Source organism: Copadichromis virginalis, linkage group LG12 (assembly GCF_057382275.1).
Source record: "Copadichromis virginalis isolate Kocher_CV1m ecotype Utaka linkage group LG12, C_Virginalis_male_GT1.1, whole genome shotgun sequence".
Classification (NCBI taxonomy): Eukaryota; Metazoa; Chordata; class Actinopteri; order Cichliformes; family Cichlidae; genus Copadichromis; species Copadichromis virginalis.
In genome coordinates, this window is record NC_140629.1 from 20,367,175 (window position 1) to 20,388,352 (window position 21,178).

At 42.4% G+C, this 21,178-nt stretch overlaps 1 protein-coding gene across 2 annotated transcripts in view; it reads left to right on the forward strand.

Moving 5' to 3' along the window:
- LOC146696881 (single-stranded DNA-binding protein 2) overlaps positions 1-21,178 on the forward strand; it is a 56,992-nt gene that overhangs the window by 16,345 nt on the left and 19,469 nt on the right. The window contains exons 2-4 of one of the 2 annotated variants that reach the window (XM_085475211.1): positions 6,063-6,135; positions 10,389-10,450; positions 10,763-10,847. In XM_085475211.1, the coding sequence (XP_085331337.1) occupies positions 6,063-6,135; positions 10,389-10,450; positions 10,763-10,847 (220 nt within the window). The remainder of the gene's footprint in view (positions 1-6,062; positions 6,136-10,388; positions 10,451-10,762; positions 10,848-21,178) is intronic. The other variant, XM_085475212.1, reaches the window with a different exon arrangement.

Below are 21,178 nucleotides of genomic sequence, written 5' to 3' on the forward strand. Positions count from 1 at the left end.
TGCACAAAAATCTTTTGAATTCAACGTCACTAAACTAAAACTAAAAGCTGAGGAGCGTGGAATAGAGGTCTAAGGAAAAATTGTGTAACGCCAGAGAAGGCAGTCACCTGACACATATCCACCGCTACCTCCAAAAAGCCAATCGTCTGTTTTATAACAGCTGAGCTGCTGAATACCAGGCCAATCATGTTTTGTACTGGTACAAGTGTGTGGGTGTTGTAAAACATTGTGCATAAGAACGAAAAAGCCCTGTGGGGGAGGTGGATGTTTGGGGTGGAGGGGGGGATATTTGGGGTTATTTTTTGTGTTATTATCAGATTTGATTATTCTGTACATGCGTTTTTTATGTGGTGGTGGTGATTGAAATTGCAGTTATGCCTCTCGCTCCATCCATTTAAATCAGGGGTTCTCAAAGGTTTGATGACTAAGTGCCAATTTAAAGAGCGGACATATGATTGAGGGCAGAGCGGGGGGGAATGCATGCATCAAACACTTTGATGGTTTGCAATGTGTGTGTTTAGAGGATGATGGTTTATCTTGGTAGTTATAGTAGTTGAATCATAAGTGAGGTGGCTTTCGCATTTCTTGATTCTTTGTTGATTTTATAAAGATAAGCGAATAGAAATGCTCAGGTCCAGGTTCTGAAGCGAAAACTGGCCTCATTTTGAGATTTCTGTATTTGAATACTGGCCGGGTTTCTGAGCCTGCAGTAACTGCCCGGGGGCGTCACCACCATGGTTGCTAAGGGGCAAGACTGCCTGATTGGATTTGGAATAAACTGCACAGACACTATTTTGAGTTTTTGATCAAATATTTCCTGCCGCAAAACTCTCTAACTGCCATTTTGGACACAGTTTGCATTCAACACCTTCTGCAGGGAGAAACTGATTTCCTGCCACTGCCCACACCTGAATAACATTTGTGCAGTAAGATACTTTTATAGCACTTTATTCAGAGGATACTAAACGCCGCTGCCTCTGCTGTGTGGCGTTTGTGCAAATTTCTCCCTTAAACAAAAACATTAAAAGTAAGTAATGTGGAACTACAACAGGACCGGCACCCAGCAGTTTTCCCAATAATGCAGTTTTGGTAATACAGACTGCTAAAAATCATTAATGAAGATTGCTTACTGGCAGTAAGGATTTGATTGCTTCCCTTTTCACTTATATAACATTTAATTTGATTTTCCTGGTCAAATATGTAATTAGGCTATGTCAGCACAGTATTGAGTCCTGGATATATGTCACTTAACGTGTCGATTCAGATCAGAAGTATAATCGCTTTTCCATTTCATCTTTAACAAGGGTGAAATATTCTGAAGCTAATCTATAATAGGCAAACCTAATCACTGAAACCATTGCCTGTTGTGATTTGAAGCTCTGCCAGACTTTGATCGCCATGGCAGTAAATTGATTAGCAGTGATCTGTTGGTCTCCTAAATGCTGATCCTGAGGAAAAAAAAGCTTCATGTCTTCGCTTTAAGCTGAGGTTGTGGTTGAGCTCCGAGATAGCTCTCCTCTCCCTGATTTCCTCTCTGTTCGACAGCCTGGTAACAGCAACAGCGGCTCTGTTACAAGACTGCGTAGAAACTGGTCAGTGTTTCTGCCTGCTGCCTTCATTAAGCTAAGCTCAGTCTCTGACTGTCTGAGCTTGCTGCAGCTGTCTGGTCTTGTAGATTTTTGCGAGAGCAGCCGGGATGGGGTTCAGCTTGAAATATGAATTTAATTAGATGTGACTCAGAGAAGACGGAACCACTTGAATTTGAAGGATAAATGGGTCACTTGGAGACCTGAAAGTTCACCCCTCTCCTCTGCCTATGCCTTCTCTGCTAGAACCACCACCGTGACGCAAAACACGCCCAGAAGTGCATTTGTGCACACGCTTACGAGCAGCATGGAGTGGAAACAAAGCGGGAGGGGCCCAGCACTCTAATCATTCTAGCTGCAGCTTTGATTAATGTAAAGTGCTTCATATTTACAACAGAAATTGCCAGAGTAGTCAGGTAAGAAATGGAAAGAAACGTGCGTGTCCGTCAGCAAGGGCAAACGCCTCAAAACTTCAGTGTGTATGGACTAATATGGAGTCAGGGAGCATTTCGAAAATCATTGGCTGCCTCAATTTGAGCACTGCTGCCCACAGATATGGCTTAAAGTGACAGTTTATTTAACGTGACAGGAGAGCCATTGTCATGTTTTCATTTTAATGTGTCAAATTTAGAGGATTCTTAACCTTGAACAGTCCCCCATCCTCTAATCCTCAAACGTTATCTCTGCTCAGTGTTTGGGCTCCGTCGTCCTGCCGAGTTCCTTGTAGCTGCTTGTGGTAAGTGAGCAAGTTGAACAAGTGGTAAGTGAACAATGAGGCAACAGCATGAAGGGATTTAGTGCTTTCAAAGCCTATCACTCGTCTTGGAGGAAATGAGTAGTTGTGAGTTAAAGTTAGGCAGATATCGAGTGCTACCAATATCTGCTCTGTTGCTTTCTGCTTATCAGCCACGTTTAAACTCCACCTGTTGGTGTGTGCTAAGAGAAGGAGGGTGTTAGGGTGTATTTTGCAAGCTTTTACGCCTTTAAACTCCCTGTATTTAAGGTCAAAAATGAACCAAGTCTTCCTTCTTTTTTCCCTTTCTTTCATCACCTCTCCAAAACTTGTAATAGCATATGTACCTGTGGTTTCACTTCTTTTTAAAAAAAAAAACAAAAAAAAAACTGCATCACCTTTGCCACTACTGCCCTCTTCTATCCACCTTTCCTAGGTTTCCTCACTTCCTTCGATTCCCACCTCTCTATTAGGACCAAAGGTCACAGCGCGGAGCCTCTGTGAAATCAATCATAGGTTAAAACCTTTAAGTCTTTATCCGAGGCAGCTACCATGCGAGGCTGTATTTAGCATAGTAATAGATAGCTGACTGAAAACAAACTGGTGCATGCTGAGAACAAGCTTTCATTTCTTTATTTATTCCCACTGACACAACAAATTCATTCATGCAGCCCATCAGGTTGTCATCATCGCTACGAATGTATTCACTGCAGATACATGCGATCTGTCAGTATTAATAAATAGTTCTATACTGATGCTGCAGTGGCTGGCGGTGGGGTTCACAGGAGGGAGTGACAGATTTCGACAGGCTGACAGGAAAACGAAGCAGAACAGAGCGACGGAGCAAGTTCGTTCCTAGAAATGTTCGGGGGTTGTGCAGCGCCTTGGAAAAAAAACACACACACATCGGGCACATCTTTTATTCATGTTCAGTTGTCGAGGTGTCAAGAGTTTTGTCAAGCCTCTCATTGTTCTGTTAACCTTGTCCCTGTGAAACGTTCTGTCTCTATCTCTTTGGTTACACATTACAGCCCGGCCACGGGGGGAGGAGAGGGGACATGGGGAAGAAGAGATGGATATTGGAGGGGAAGGATAGACGGAAAGAGGTTCCCTCCTCGTCCTTTCATCGTTAAACAAACATGGCCTCTGTAAAAATTAAAAAATAAAAAAGGGTGCAAGACGAAACCAAGACAGAAAAGGCACAGAGTGAAAGGGAGAGGAGGGGGAGGTAGACGAAGGATGAAAGCGATGAAGAAAGATGGAAGAAAGAAAGGAGAGGGACGGAGGAGGTGGGGGCCACAGACAGAGTACCTGTGTGCATAGCAGAAAGGTGTGCAGTCCATCATCTTCAGACAGGCAGACAGAGCTGTCTGGGGAGTTTATTTTTACTTCGGTGTAAGAGTCTGGATCTGCTACAACAAGCTGGTAGCACCTTTCAGTGGGTGGGGGTGTTCTAGGACAGCTGCTGTCCCAGTGTGGCCATCGTTCATGGCTTCATGCCTTCAGAAAGTTGAACCCACTAACGTACAAAGCTCCAAGCTCCAGCTCAAAGCGCTCGATGCATCATGTTTAAGGCTTCTCAGATGTGTGTTTGAATCGTCTTTCGTCATATACAACAGTACAGTACTCTGCAAAAGTCTTGTACCACTCCATCATTTCTTTATAGTTTGGTAGGAAAATGGGAAACGGGTCCAACAATTAATTGAAACTTGTAAACTCACATGGAAATACAGTACATATGGCAAAAACAGAGTGTGGTCAATTCTAATGAGCTTGAAAAAAATGTTGGTATAATCAGCTTTAGTCTCCAACACAGTCTGAACTCTCTGGTGTCATTTGTTTAAGTAGACTTCAGGAATAGTTCTCCAGGCTTTTTGAAGAACATTTAAAGCTCTTCTGCGGTTCCTCGTACCCTTTGTTCCGTTCTCTGTCACGATGATCCCACACTGCTTCAATAAAGTTGAGGTTTGGGCTCTGGGGAAGCCAATCTATGGCTGATAGGGTTTCACTGTGTTTTTCTGTCCGTGATGATTAGCAGCGATGATTTGATGATGATTTGAACCAAAATTTTCCAGTTTGGATTCATCACTCCATCAGACCTGCCACAGATTTTCAGTCCACATCTTGTGTAATTTGATGTACCTTAGCCTTTTCTCCCTGTTTCCCTTAAGAATTGCTTCCTATGGGCCAGCCTTCCCCTAAGACTGTTTCTGTAGAAACCTTTGTGGATGGATGCTGCACATCGTGTCTGGATTTACCTAATAGCACTTTGGGAATCACTAATGATTCTGTGGAAGTAGCATTGCGTTAAATATATTTTGAGAGCAAATAGTATTTGCTGTCAAACTACTATTTCATGTCTGTCAAACTGTGTTATCTTCTGTCTTTTGGCATTTGTCATAGATTCAGCTAAAGAAATGAGGAGAAATTTTGTGTTTTCTTTCTAGTTTTTTAGGGGGGTTTTGCAACAAAATGCTAGTAACAAAGTGCCCAAAGATTTAAAACTGTCTTTTTGCTGTTATATGTAGACACCACACTGTTTAGGTGCCTTTCTATGCTTGGATGATTCATAGGTCAATATTAAGTGGCTTAAGAAACGAACAAAAAAAACAAAAAACATGTCTCTGAAAATGGCCAAATATGCAGACTGGACTTAAAATGAGAGAAAAAGCAACCAATGTCCAAAGAAAAACTTTGAAAGACCTTCAGAAAGTCTGGAGAACTATTTCACTATGTCCCCATAATCTTTAAAAATGATGATAGAAATGTTGGCAGTTTTCCAGCGGTATGCATTAGACAGCGACACACTGATTCACTGAGAAATAGTCAACAGATTAGTCATTTAATTGAAGCCATATATAACACAATTGTATTAATACATTGCTGTTTCAGCACACATCAAGCCCACTGAGTATACAAACATCTGACAGAATAGTTTTTTGTACTAATACTGCTAAATACGCTGATCATGTTCATATCCCTGTAGAGTTACTTTGTGTTCTTACAATGGCTAAATCTCTAAATCTACACAGTGCCATTAGGAGTCAGTGAGATCTGCTGTTGATCCCCTGTAGATCAATTTTTACCTTGTATTTATAGACCAGTAGATTACCCCGTCCTCCATTTCCTAAGTTGCTGTTAGTACCAGGAGAGGCTCACAGGGAGGAGAATTGATTAACAAATCAAGCCTGTAATTAATTCTTACTGTGATCAAAGCCATGGGAGGAAGTCCATGGAGAGCCCAAGGCATTGAGGTGAGGTATTTCTCAGTGTGGTCCCACCAGGCCTACTGTTATCACTGTGTTGTTTTAGCTTATATGTTGCGTGAATTTCGAATGTTTTTAATGGTTGTCCTGTCTGTTTGGCAATTTGGGGGCAGGAATATTGCTCCTAAGTTAGAGTGTGTCTTTGTGTTTCCCATGGGAATTCTAACAGACTCTGCAGTTTTCACTCATCTCCTCATACAGGATTCTAGTCCTGCCTGGCTGCCTGGCAAATTGTATCCACGCCTAGGTGTTCGTCTTTAGTGCAGTTTCCCACTATGTATGGATTTATCTCAAACACCCAGAGAAAAACTTATTTATTTCAATATTTGGAGATTTGCAAGTGCTTAGTAGTTGCTCTAATTTTTGCCTGCTTGTAAAACTAAGACTGTTTTCACTGTCTCTTGCTTACTCGCCTCATATCTGTTTGCCTCTGCTAATTTTCATCTTTTGTCCTGCTGTTGTTCTTTGTTTGTGCAGGTTGGCTCTTTATGTGTACGAGTACCTGCTGCATGTAGGAGCACAGAAGTCAGCACAGACCTTTCTCTCAGAGGTAAGTCACGAAAATGCTTTATGTGTTTGTGCCGGACTGCAGGCCATGTACTTTATGTGTCCACTCTGAAGGGTGGTCTGACCCTCATATAACATGTCGAACAAGTGTAGCGGCTAATTGAATTAGCCTGGCCTCGCAGTGCTGAGACAACAAGCTTTTTAACATTAGTGTTGCATTTAGTGGGACTGGAGCCGGCGCGCAGGGAGACTTATGATGCTTAGGCTGGAGCTGACGTCTCCGACTGACATCATTGTCTGATCCGCTCGGCAGCTTTGTGTTTGTCCCTCTCTTCCCATCTTGCTCTCCTCTGTTTTTATTGTAATCTTCCTGCTCTCCTTCTCGTCTGTCTCTCCACTCCTCTCCCTGCGCTTGTCCTCACTTTAATTCCGCGGAGGTGAAAAGGTGATGAGGTGAAAAGGAGGTCAGCTGATGATTGTGCTTTGCAGTAAATGACGGTAAATTGCAATGTAGGAGACAGTAGCTAGAGGCTTGTTGTACATCGGCCAGAGGAAGAGGAGAACAAAGGGGGAAAGGGGGTGTGGGTGGTGGAAAAGGTTACATCATCAGCTGGCACCGATTCTCATCGCTCTTAGTGTGTGTTCGCACACGTGCGCACACGTACCTACACCTCAGTTTCTCTCAGACACCCTTTCCTCTCTGCTGTATCACTTGATCTCTCTTCCGCAGATGAAGAAGATAGGCGGTGTCATGTTCAAGTGTGGGAATGCATTCAGCGGGAGCGCAACAAGTATAAACACAGCCGCTTTTGTGCCGTCCGCATGCACACATATGCAAGCATACACGTGCACGTACACACAGAGCATAAACATGTTTGCAAAAAAAGTGTAACTGGTGCTGGAAGGGTGGGTTGTAGTACGGCTTTAAAGCCCTGTGTTATCATTCACATGGGTTTACAGCGCATCCTTATGCTCATGGAGCAGGAGCCCGGGGCGGCAATTCACAAATCGTAAAGGGATACCTTGATATAAATATCAAATCACAAACGGACAGCTTAGAAGAAGTGGCAAAAAGAAACCACGCAAACCTCTCAAACTAAATTGATGGCTCAAAGAAAAACAACAAAAAGATCTGAAACCTTAAAGACAATACAGCACAAATTCAAAAGGTTTACATTTTACGCGAGTAGGGGTGAAAACAAAACTGTGCCCATGTCACACATTGCCTACATCTGCCAGCAATCATGCTAAAGGGATCTTTCTGCAGCATGACCTCCTAAAAGACCTCCTGGGAATGCAGACCACAGGAAGACGGGATATGCGGGCACATTCGTTGTTTTTTGGGGGTTTTTCTCCACACTTTCCAGATGAAGGGGAAATACAAGAGACACTAGAAAGTGTCCTGACCTGAACTGTGTGCAATCTTGTTTGGTCTAAGCTGCAGCCAATTAAATGTGAGAAATGATGAATGTCATGCTCATTCTCGATTTTTTTCTGTATCGTTTCTGCCAGTTCGAGAAAGTAAAACCTTCTTTGTCATGGTGTGTAAATGGAAATTGCTGGCTGCCAATAGGGTTTACTGGAACTGCGAACTTAGACTAAAAGCATGCGGGCCAAACAAACAGGGGCAGTTCCTGACCCTCCCAAAACACTTCAAAGCAAACCATTCCTTCTAAAAGTCGCTGTGTCTGATCTGCAGCTGAGGTCAGGATGGTCTGATTGAACATGCGGTGATTCAGCTTTTCCTGTTATGTTAGCGCTTGTTCACACCGCTGCTGTAGCAGGTGGCACAATAGTCTTCTTCTTTTACTTGGATTAAACATAATATGAAGGGAAATTAAAAAAGATGAACATGAGGTCACTCTGAGAAGTCAGATGCAGACAAAACAATTGTGTCATTGTCTCACTACTGCTCACACTTTTCAGCTCTCTGTGTGTGGTGTGTGTGTGTGTGCATACAGGGTCAGAGCCAAGGTGTGGGCTCCAAACTCAAACCTGGTCACCACACACAATCAATAGAAAAGCCCATTAGTGGGGTAAACACATAGTCATAAGGCTGAAGTTACAACCACTAACTACTGTTTCTCTTGTGCTTTCCATGAACCACTGTGATTGTCCTCACATGGATCCATTTATGCAGCGCAGCCTTTGAGTTCTACTTGTCTAAGCCTTATCAAAAATTAAGACGAACATGGGGCTAAGCACAGTTCATCCATGAACACTGTGCTCAAAGTCGTCCTACACGTGGGTGATGTCACTGATTCTGACGAATGCTGCAATTGTAAACGACATGTTGGACTATGGTGTCAAGTCATCCCCATAACCGTTTATGCACACACTTGAGGCACGCTTGAAGTCGCTGCAAAACAAAGCAATCACTCTTCCTACTGTTGCAGCAATCTCCCTCTGTGCTCCTGCGTCGGTATATCGCTGAAATGCGTGGAGGAGCCAGGCTACGAGAATCGAGAGCCTAAAGTGACAGCAAAATGCACAGCACATCAGCAGCGGTGATGTCATTTTTAGCTGTTTGCAAGGCCGACGACAGCCTGCAAGGTGCTACGTCTGTTTCAGCTGACGTATCAGTCTGATGAACAGCGTCTGAAACCCTCCCACTGACGCTGTGTTTTTCTTTCTTCGGCACCAGTGAAGTTCACCGCGCTAACTTCAGCAGATTATCACATAAAATCCACAGCAGTTTTTCCAGCAGTAAGTAGAAAAAAAAAACGATTTTCTCCTTCGTAGATAGCTCATTTTCTGCTTTTTAAATAACTATCTATTCCTCCGCCCACCCCATCTGCACTTTTCCTGAACTGGGAATTTGCTTTATTATAAACTGCTTTTTTAAGCATGTTGTAACCATGTTCACTTCCACTGGAAACTACTTTGTTTTGGTGTCTTATTTGAGTGGTATGCTGCCCCAGAAGAAAAGAACATTTTCTTTTTTTCTCCACCTTGTTTTCACATTTCAGATATTTTATTTTTGATTCAAATCTTAATACCTTAAGATGCTCTTTTCTCTCTCTCTCTCTGTGTACCGATTTGTTTGAAATAATCACATCTCAAGATAACAGTAAGATCCGAAAGAGAAATTAATTTGCTCGTAAATGAGCCCGGACAATATCCGAAATTTGTCTCAGTGATCAGATTCAAATCTGTGTAATTTGTCTCGTGCTTTTCATTCGCATATGCTGTCACTCTCAAACTGAATTTTATCATAGGCTGATTTACTCTTGTGCTCCATGTTTCCTCTGTGGCGATAGTGGTTCTTGATTTGAGAAAGAAAATGCTGCTGTTAGCAAGTTTCCTCAGAGACGCCTCGTTAAACTTATTAAGAGTCGATTGCCCAACACTTTTTTTTTTTTTGCTCTGTATTGAAAACCTGACTTTAAGGATTAGTCGGTCAAATTTATTGACCTAATATGAGCCTAATATTATAGGATAAAGGCCTGAAGGCAGAGATACATGTGGGGTGGCTGTAGCTCAGGAGGTAGAGCAGGTCATCTACTAGTTGGAAGGTTGGGCAGAGAGTAAATGCGTGTTATTATTATGATTATTTGATGGAAAGCATGTATATGAATGGGAATGAATGAGGTATGTTGTATAAAGTACTATGAGTACTTCAGGTAGAGTAGAGAAGCGCTATATAAGAACCAGTCGAGTCCACATGCAGTAAAACTCTTATTCCACCTTGCTCAATGGCCATCTTCAAGAATTGCATTTTTTGCTGTCAGACTTATTTAGAAACTTGTCTGTGTTCATTTTTTTTAATAGGAAGGAAGGTAAAGAATTTAGAGAGAGCAGCAATAAATGAAACTCAAAGTTGATGAGCTCAGAATGATGGATAATGCTGTGAGGAGGAGACTGAAGGGTGTGTCGTAGGCCGCACAATAGTCTGGCTGGGCTCCTCAGGCCGGTACATGTCTATGACCTCATACCCTACACACCTCCTGACCGAGGAAGCAAACGCACACTTTCATGTACTCATGAATACAAGAGCTTTCAGGCACACATAAACCCACTTATCCACTTATGATTCCACGAGAATCATAACATAATTACTTAATGGCGTGTGTTATAAGAATTCCCTCGCACCCTCTTTAACCTTATAAAGCAGGTAATTCAGATGTCAGGCATGTTGTTATACTTGCTATGTTTCTGAAGGATCTCATTCTGTGTGTGTGTGTGTGTGTGTGTGTGTGTGTGTGTGTGTGTGTGTGTGTGTGTGTGTGTGTGTGTGTGTGTGTGTGTGTGTGTGTGTGTGTGTGTGTGTGTGTGTGTGTGTGTGTGTGTCTCAAGATCCGATGGGAGAAGAACATCACATTAGGAGAACCTCCGGGGTTCCTCCACTCATGGTGGTGGTGAGTGCGTTTTTTTTATGGGAATTGATACAAGATCCATTCTTTTTATTGCCGTTTCTGTTCATTCCATCACTGCCATGACTGAATAAAATTATCTCTCCTCCTGTGTTTGTCTTTATCTCATCAGCCCTTCCTCAGTTAACTGTTTGCATGCTGTGATAGTGAATTTGAAGTCATCTGCTGCAATGTTGATAACAAAAAAAAACCAACTTATTTTCTGGATGCCAGATTACCAGAGCTCTGTCATGGCCTATCTTTTCTTTATTTCAAAGGGTTCGGCTTTATAATATTGTCTCTTTCTGTGCTTTGTAGTGTTTTCTGGGACCTGTACTGTGCAGCTCCAGAGAGAAGAGACACATGTGAACACTCCAGTGAGGCAAAGGCCTTCCATGACTACGTGAGTCTGCGCTGACGCGGCTTTTCATCCTTATTCTGGCTCAGTGGCGCTCTCATATTAATTCAGAAATCTATGCTGGATGGTGTCATGTTATAAGGAGACCAATGCCAGTGTGCAGTATTGAATAAACAGATGATCAAATCATATAATATCCTTAACCAGGAAATTATGAAGTAACTAAAAAAAATATGACAAATAGTGTTTTATCTGCTTTTTTTGCAGAGCAGTAGAGTCTGTTGCGGGTCATGCTTGTGTTTGATTGTGGCTTTGATGGAAAGGCAGAGTCTAATTCACAGTGTAAAAATCTTCACATCTCTGCTGGATGAAAGCATTTTGAGAAGTTGCATAGAAAAATATTCTTTTATGATATGAAACTGGAGAAAACTGGATTGTTTCCAGATTTTATTGTGTTGTGTTCACCTAGCTCTTAAAATTCTTAAAATTAGAGCTAATATATTTTATTTAGTAAGGCCACCGCACCTTTTTGGTGGTCTCCTTGGGGAAAGCTGCTTTTAGTTCCCTCACTGAAGTTTTAACTACTTGCACTTGTTCCTCTGACATATGTGCTGGGTTTCTGCTGTTGTGTCAAAACGATGCCCCTTCAGCTAGATTTTATTTTGATAGGAAAAAGCCGCAGGGAGCCAAATCTGAGGCCACTCAGATCGCTTCATTTCAGTTGGTTTGCGCTGAATGTCTACTCTCAGTTGCTGCAGCATGCTAAAGGGTGCTAACATTTAACTCTGACCCCAGCTGCACAGTCAACTTTAAAATAAATAAATAAAGAGACGATGACAAGCTTGCTCCTAGCTGCACTCCTGCCCTCATGTGCCACCTTTGGACAGTAAAAGAACCGCTGTTTAGTCCCCCTAAGATCCAGCTCTCATCTAGGGGTGGGTTTTAATAATCGATTCATCGATTAAAATCGATTCTGGCTTGGATAACGTGATATTGATTCATTAAAATCCTGAATCGATTTTTTTATATAAATGTATTTTGCCCAAAATTCCAGAATCTCAGGTGAAACGTCACAAAATTTTGACAACCACCAAACATTTAAAACAGTAAATGAGAGCAGGTCCACGGCTTCTGCACAAAGACGTAAACGCAAAGCGCGGACCCGCAGATCAGAATCAGTGAGATGTCACCTTTCTCACCCGACGGCACAGATACGGTCGGGGCTGAAAGCCGACAGCTCGCTGACTCTGATGTTTCGGCGGGTCCGCGCTTTGTGTTTACGCCCGTTTTGCGTTGATTCTAAAGCTGTTAGTTTTATCTCTCCAAACAATATTGACCGAACCAGCAGCAAAAGAAGATCCAAACTACGCTTCACATAAACATCGTCATGGACTCCCTCTGACTTTTGCTGTTTTGCTTCCACCACAATAAAATCACACTTCATGCACAGCTCTCTCTCTCTTTCTCAGTGTACTTCAAGAACAGTTTCCCATCTATCCCCGAAATCTGTTTTCTGCATTATTCGCTTGCTTGTTACACACAAGGCTACCGTTGTTTACAGCGCTGTCGGACGATGTTTTGTTTTTCCTTTTACTTACTTCCGAAAAGAAAACCTAATTTCTGCTGTTCAACAGGCTTCTGAACAAATTTAAACTTTTTAAAATGATACAAAATGCAAAACGCTTAGCTGTGTCTGTAATCAAACCGCTGTAACTTCAGAGGTAATGTTCATATGTTGATTAATGGTTTTCTTTCGTTTTTGTTGTACTGCAGAATATTTTTATAAAATCCCAGGCCAGGAAAATCACCTTCATGTTTTTCTGTTTTATCTTCAGCTACTTTGACACAAAGGCATCTGCTGTGATGCTCACACCTTTGATAAAGTCTGGAAAGTGTCAGCCTTCTTTTTATAAATACAAAAATATGTAAATGTACTGATCTGACTGTCTGAGGCAAAATTTCCCAGATTGAATCGAATCAATTCAGGACCTTGTGGATCGGAATTGAATCTATTCTAGAAATCAGTGACGATACCCAGCCCTACTATGATCCTCGACATGAGAGTCGTGTCAGTCTGACACAATTCTGCAAATTTAAAACCTGTGATGTCAGAGATGCTCGAGCACAAAAAAAAAAAGAAAAAACAGCCACGAGTAGCCATGTTGCTAAGAGTACCCAGAGGTGCACAAGGAGATGCCCTTGAAGATCAGATTGTTCAAATTTAACTTTGCGATTGTAACGTGTATTCTGTTCATTAATAAATTCATTTATGGATACAGTTTAATTTTTAAACTTCATGTTGAGTAGATTGAGACTCTACAATATTAATCCCGGAAGCTGTGGTCATCCAGTTTATTGCCACCCAAAAATATACTGAACTACAACACTGCAGCGGCATCTCTGTGTCCTGCTTCCTACTCGCCATATTTAAGGATTGTAGCATTATAGCTCACCTAATGTTGCGTTGTTGTTGACAAAAATGACACAGTGGGATGTATTTAGATCATAAAGTTTAGACAGCTGACATTTATTTCTCACATCTATTGTGAGGCTCGTGTACTGAGCACACTCAGTTTCTCATATGGCGGCAACTTGTCTTCACAGCCTTGCAAAATGGTTTCATCCCATCATGAATCTTTGATCTTAAGTGGCGTTTAATGGAATGCTTGTTGTGATGTTTGTGATGGAGTGCAGAGACCTCAGTGCATAACTTAAGGTTTCTACCTGCTTCCTCTTGTATTCTACCACAGCAGCCTTAAAATGCAGCACATACTGCATCGTGCACATTTATGCTGTAGAGCAGCCTGGGCAGTGAGACGCAGGCTCGTGTAGTGGAAACACTGTTTATGGCTGTGTTTTCTCAATGTGGCTCCACTTCACTGCTGTTGTTCTTGCACATTAAGGGTAGATCCAGCCTTCACCACTAAAGAGTGGAATACAGTGAGAAGTGCCAGAGCTCCTGAAGTTTTACATTAACTGGCGACTGTGTGAGAGGAAGTGTGGTCCTCGTTTTGAGTTTGGAGGTGCTTGTGTGTGCGCTGGGGTCTTCTCCTGCTTTTTATGTTGTTGTTGTTTTTCCCTCAGGAGCGTGCAGTCTGACTCATCACATTTCTCTACAGTGGTTTATTGAGATGTATTGTTGGAAGTGCACAGGTCAGGGGTTTCTGCCTAGCCCAGCAGGATCTTCTCTCTCTCCCCCTACGTGTGTGGCTCTGTGGTTTACTCCCTTTTTTCCTTTAAGCTTGCAGTCCTGTGGAACGAGGGATGGGGGTTCACTTCCTCACTTCCCCTTTTATCTGCATACAGTCGGTGTGTGTATGCGTGCCCGTGTGCGTACGCAGGTGATGCTGCTGATGCCGGCGATGATGATCGGGGTGATGAATAGGCACTCTGAGGACGAGGCAGCGATGTGATGATGTCATCCCGGCTCCCAAGGAGGGAGCTGGAGGGCATCGTGACCTCAGGCCTGAGAGACAAACAAAAAAGAGAGGAGACAGGCAGAGAGAAACATGGAAGCAAGGAGATGTATGAAAATAAATAAGAGGGAAAAACACTGGTGAGATAAACGCTTTGTGATTCATGTCAATAATTTGTAACACAAAAAGCAAAAAAACCAAAAACAAAACATAAAAACCGAGTAATTAAGTATTTGTAGTGGAAGCAGCCACAACAGTATGTTGTTGTTTTTCTATGTGTCTGATCAGAATCTATTCAATTCAGAAATCATTCAGAATGTATCTTAACGTGATTAGCTAAGGCCACCAGCAGCATCTCATTCTTACGTTTCCTGCAGGGATGTAATCAGAGAATTATAATTAGACCAATTGTAATTAGACCAAGGTCACTTTCAATCAACTGCTCCAATGCAACACTACATCTCGCAGCCAATGAGAGGTACTTCCCACATATCTGCCACTCAATTAAAACAAAACGAGAGGACAACTGTGGTGGACGTCGTTAGAAGGAAGAAGGAACACGCCTTAATTTGATGCCCGTGTCTCTCTTTCAGTCTCCTGACTTTGAGACTGGCGGAGATTTTAATCAGACATTTTCATGGTAATTATTTTCAGATAGCTAATTACTGAGTGAAGTCCTAATTAATGCTGCAGAGATATAGGAGCTCGCTGGCATCATCTTTGTGTCCCACTCCTTTGATAATTGATGGGATTGTGACAAGGCTTTTGACTTCATTTGCGAGTTTATCCCAGTTTGAACTACCTACTGTAGATACATTTGGCTTTGTGCGAATCTGATTGAAACGGTTTGATTTGTGCTCTCTCTTGTTTGCGTGTGCGTGGGATTCATGCATATGGTTTTGTTATGTAGATGCCAATCATATAACTAGATTTGAGCGCGTGGGGATGGTCTTCTAGGACATTAATACAGTAATCTAATGTTAAAAATGGAAGAAAGAAAAGGCTGATGAACAAAGTGAAGAGAGATGCAGCGTTATTGATTTCCATCCTCAGACAAAGCTTTTCAGGCATCAGAAAGGCCGTTTACAGTTCTGTTAAGTGCTTTGTAAATTGTGTTCTCAATACTAAATGAGCGGTTTCCATTTGCAAGGGCCCATGGAGTCACATAAACAAGTTATTTTTAAATTCTCATGCCTGGCCCGGAAATGATCCTATTAGAGACAAAAGTCAGACTCGTTTCTGTGTTGGAAGAATATACATCACAGACCCGTGCGTGTCATTTCAGGGGTTTTTCCTGACAGCGTTGCGAGTTTGAAAACGGACACCTGTTTCACAGCTGTGCTATCAGAAAAAAGTATGCACTGTGTTAAGTGCATTAGTGTGTAATTGTGTGTAAATTGTAAATGTGTGTGTAGCACTTACATAATTCCCACAGCACTCTTACTACTATAACTTTCTCTGTGTAGATTATTCTTACAAGCTCTTGAATAGAGACTTTGTTAAAGAGGCGAACTGGTACAAGGAGTGCTGGTGACCTTGAAATCTTCGGGGGAGTTGGGGAGAACTCTTAACTGAACTCCACGGAGAAGATGCCTGACTTTTGATTTCAGGAGATTATCAGTGTTTGACAGAAGTACTGGTTGTGCTGTGCAGTCTTAAGATAAGTATGTGCTTTAACTGAAGAAAGTCACTGGGTGAAACGCTATCCTTGATGAATCCAAGTTGTTGTTTAAAAAGTGCTTATTGTGAACTAAAGTATGCTTTAAGCTAAAATGCTCTAGTCTGTGTCAGTAGGTGGACCTCTGATATACTAGAGGTCATCTGAGTGAGCTCCAATAATGTTGCTGAATTGGCAAACACTACAATAACAAAAGATCTCTGCAAGGCTAAATTATCTACAATTCCCATATTATGCACCTATTACCAAGTTAATGTAAGTTTCACAGTGTGAGCTCAGAATCAGATCAGGTCGTATACTCCTGGTATTAGCCCTGTGCCAAATAAGGTGCTTCAGAGTTGCTGCAGCCCCCCCCCCCCCCCCCTTTCAGGAAAACTGCTGTGCATTTCCTGCCCATGCCACAGAAACCCCGGCCAAAACAAGGCAGGAGAACTTCTGTGGTTGCCATGTGGCTCACAGACCTGAATGAGTGTGAGTGACACAAAAGCCATTCTCTCTCTGCTCTACTATTGTCCTTCACTTCACTTTACAGTTATAAAATCAGGATTTCAAAAGTGCAGCACAGCGACTCTGGTGTCTCTACGCCCGCTATTCAGTCATTATCTCATTCTCATTCACTTATCTAACAACATAGAAATATGTCATCGAAAAAGTCTATATTGTGAAATGGCGACATTAACCCCTTAATGCCTAATGTATTGTATTTGATACACACAATTTGTGGGAGTTTTTTCTCCCAAAATAACCTAAATGAATACAGCACATTTTTGAGCAATACATTGCAAAAAAAAAGACTAAATATCAAACCAGTTAAATTCTAAAGAGTTCAGAAAGAATATATTTCAAAGAATATATTTTTTCATGGTTCAAAGGGCTTTAAAGGGTTAAAATAATGTATATTTGAGCCCAGAAGATAGGAGAGAACATAGACTGTAAATAAAAGAGGTCCCAGAAGTGACAAGTCAGGAGTGGCTGTGACTGAATCAGAGGGGCACTCAATCACATGACGAAGCACACCCAGCTTTATCCTCTTTTTTCAGTATAAAGGGCATGATTTACCTAATGTCATGTTGTACTTATTCAGACTTGAAACTAGCAACTGAGATCACAAACTCATTAAGAAGGTGTTTACTGATGTTACAGTACGACAAAGCCGAGGGCTGTTTTTTTTCCACAGACTTCAATTCAGCTGGATTTCTTTTTGCAGCTGGATGAGTTGCCTCAGGCTGGCCATTAGGGGAAAAAAATGCAGGTTTAAGACAATTTGCATCATTTTTTCTTTTCAAACTTGGAAGCTATGTACATCTTTTCTATACAGTCTGTGAGAGAAAATTAAACAGACGGTAACTTTATTCATTTGTGAATGTTTTGGAGAAGGTCTTCTGTCCTCTGACATGTGAAGACTCATTTGGCTTGCTTTGCTCATAGCTAAGACATTTTAAAGCTAGAAAAGGCAAAAGGCATTTTCACAATATGGGATCTTCAAGATGAGCAAAGGTGACAGATGGATGAACTGGAGACTGAGTAGACATAAAATGTGCTAGTAGTCAGGCAGCAGTGTTACAGGCAAGTATTATAGCAGAGGGAGCCTGGTATCATTGTGTGGCATCACTGTGGGAGATAGCAGGCACACAGCAGTTAGGGGAAGAAGAGATCAAGGAGGAGTGCCAAGAGCAACCCCCTTTGATAAAAATGCCTTGTCTCATGCTGTCAGATCTTACATTCATACTCTCCCCCTCATGCATAGAAGTGCATTCATAGCGTGCACTGTGACAGCAGCACGTATATTGTGTCATTATTGTTAAGCTACACCATAAACAGATTGGTAAATATGTAACAACACTCTGTGCTGCTTTATTCATTTACATACATATGGTTCTCAAACAGTAGTGTTTGATAAGCACGAGTGCACACATCCTGTACCGTACTGCCTGTGAGATGCTGAAGGACAAGCAGCCACTGTCTGCGCTGAGAGACATGTGAAGTAAAAATGTATGCTGTTTCAGTATATTAAAGGACACTAAGTGCACAGCCGACCTTAGACTTTCCTTTATTCTCTCTCTCTAGTATTACTGAGTCATAAAAACAGTTGTTACCCTAAATGTTCTACGTCATAATGAAAACATTCTTGCAAATATGTTAACCTGCTGATCTTTCCTAACTTAAACAGTCTGGTTTAGCAGCACTCCTAGGAGTTCCGAGACACATCTACATTAATAAACATCACACCTCAGCAAGCCAAAATTCTTACAGCCATGCTTTTGACTATGAGACTTCCTTTCCCCTGAAGTCATCGTCTCAAGCTGAGCTGCCTCCCAATCTTCATCAGTAAAACCTTTCTAACTACTGTCTTAAGCTAAACCCTGCAGCTTCATTTTTGATCTCTTTGTTTCTTATAGATACAGTCACAGTGCACTGCATTAAAACAATTTGAGGATTACTACTAAATATTCAGGAAAGTGTCCATGGAGATAGCTAGAGATGGCAAGTTACTTAATATTTTCCTGACACCTAAGACTCCATACCCCCAATTCTCTTAGAGAGAATGCTTTACTCTCTAAGTAATGTCCCTAAGAGGCTAAGAGACTGGTCAGCAACAATCTCCCAACCATCAGTTGAGACGGAAAACATTCCCCAACCGGTTCCCAAGTGGTTGCTGGAGGTTGATGGCAGTCAGTGTGAAATCAATTGCGAAAGCCTCAGTCATGGATGCTTAGAGACCAGTCAGTGACCCCCCCCCTTGACCCCATGTTGCTGTGTATTCCTTAACCAGTTGGCAAGTGGTTGCAACAGGTTTGTTATGCTGCACCCAAAACCTCCTTGCAATTGCTTTGGTTGTTTGCAGATTGCTGTTGTTGCCTGTAGTTTGCATCAAAGATGCCGACTTGCCTGGGCATAGCCAAGTGGCAGAAGGCTTCTAATTAGATTGTCTAAGAATTTCATCTCTACTTTTTGCAGATGTTGTGGTTCTATTGGGTTCATCAGGTGGTGGCCTCCAGCTCGCACTGGAGTGGTTTGCAACCAAGTGGGAAGTGGCGGGAATGAGAATCGGCACCTCTAAGTCTGTAGCCAAGGTCCTTAGCAGGAAAAGTGTAGAGTGCCCACTACATGTCAGGTTCGATTTAGAGCCTAAAGTGGGGGAGTTTAAGTGTTGGGGTCTTGTTCACGACGGTTTATTGGTCAATCTACATCCCTACCCTCGCCTATGGTCACGAGCTGTGGGTAGTAACCGAAAAAACTAGATTGCGGATACAAGCAGTGGAAATTAGCCACGAGGAGACCTCAGCCTTTCAATGGGACTCAGAGTAGAGCTGCTACTCCTCCACATCGAAAGGAGCCAGCTAAGGTGGTTTGGGCATCTAACAAGGATGCCTCCTGGGCGCCTCCGGGGTGAGGTGTTCCAGTCATGTCCCACCATGACTGGAGATCCCAGGCAGACTAATGGCACACTGGAGAGATTATATTTCTCCGTCTCTTGGTTTGGGATTGCCTTGGTGTTTCCATGGATAAGCTAGAAGGGGTGGCTGGGGAGAGGGATGTTTGGGCTTGTCTGCTTAAGCTGCTGCCCCAGTGACTTGGCCCTGGATAGGTGGAACAAAATGGATAGATAGATGGATAATGCAGCACAAGCAGTAAATGGAGAATATTCATCTTCAAAGTAAAAGTGGTAGTAAAGCATAGCTTTTACTTTAAGGTTAACATTTTGTAGAGTTGGTTTTTTTTATCGCACTTTTTCAAGTTTTACTATTGATTGCCAAGTAGATGACAAGTGTTTGCAGATAAGTAGGCACTGTCCTCCATAGAAACTACCAGCAATTGCTCGCCAACCCATCCAGGAATGCATGTTGTTTCTTCACAACCAGTGGTTGCTAGATAGTCACCGTCTGGTTTCTAGGCATCTGTGACAGGGACCTAAATAAATTACCACATTTAAAGAAAAAAAAAGTTGTTTCATTAACATATGTGCTCTCAGTCTCTACTGCATTTTTCTTCCAACTAGTCTCCTTTCCTTAGTGTGTATGCTGTGCTGGCACACAGGGAACAGAGGAAAGAAAGTCGACTCATTCCTTAAAGTAAAACATTCTTAAACAACTTGAAACCTTAAACCTTATATTATACTGGTCCATAGAGATGAGAGATACCATATGATGAGGTGGCCATGGTGAACCCTGTTTAGAGCAAGGCTCAAGGGGATTGGAAGAATATGGTGGAGAAGTATGGGGACACAATAATAAAAGTCCTGAGTTTGTTATAATAACTGAAAAATGACTGTTTTGAGTTCTGCAGTTTTAATATCTGATCATATCGTATCACCGAACAAACCTGAGCTCGGACAGCACGTTTCAGTGGTATGAATGCAAACCTGAATTTTGACCAGAACCTGAGCTTGTTTGTGTGCGTTTGAACAGATGGGAAGAAAAAAAAACAGACTGGACAGAGACAACCTAGAAACAGAGACTCCGTTGGCTCAAGTATTGTGGGTAACAAGCTGATTCCAACCAGCAGAGAGCCAATGGGGGTTGGGGAGACCCCCGGTCTGTTTCCAGGGAAACAGAGCTCTATCTCCTCCTCCACCCCACAAAACCTCTCACTCCCTCTCTCTTTGTCTCTGTCCATGTCTCTCTCTCTCTCTCTCTCTCTTACACGCTCCCATGTTCTTTCTTGGCGGTGTTGAGGAGGAGGGAGATGATGAGGTGACTCACTGTAACATCATTGCCATGGCAATGAAGAGCGAACCAAGAGGAGAGAAAGAGAATGGGAATTTCCATAGGTGGAGGAGAGATGGAAATGGCTGTCACGATCTCTGTTTTAAAAATCAAAATGGAAATTTCAGTGTGGGGCCACTTATACTGAAATATTTCTTTACCAAAAACCCACATTTCTACCTTTCCCTGCCTACTACTTCATCTTCTTCTTCATTCCTTCTTTGCCTCAGTTTTCCTTTTAGAGACTCCTCTCCATGTGTGTTGCTTCCTCTTTTGCTGGCCCGTTGTGCCCCCCCCCCCCCTCCCCATATGCTCTCTAAGGAGTATGTTTTCCACTGGTGTATTACGCTGAGTCATGTCGCACGCGTGTTTAGACACGCCGAGGTGAAGTGTTATGTGATGTTGACATATGCACGCCTCGCTTTGAGGCAGGGGCAAAGATGAAGCCACGGCACTGAGCGGAGGGGAGAGGTTAACTGAGGGCAGTGAAACACTAGTAGGCGTAAGAATAAGGAGAAGCTGTAACAGGGCCATGGGATACAAGAGATAAATTTTCCTTTCCTCTTGTAGACACCC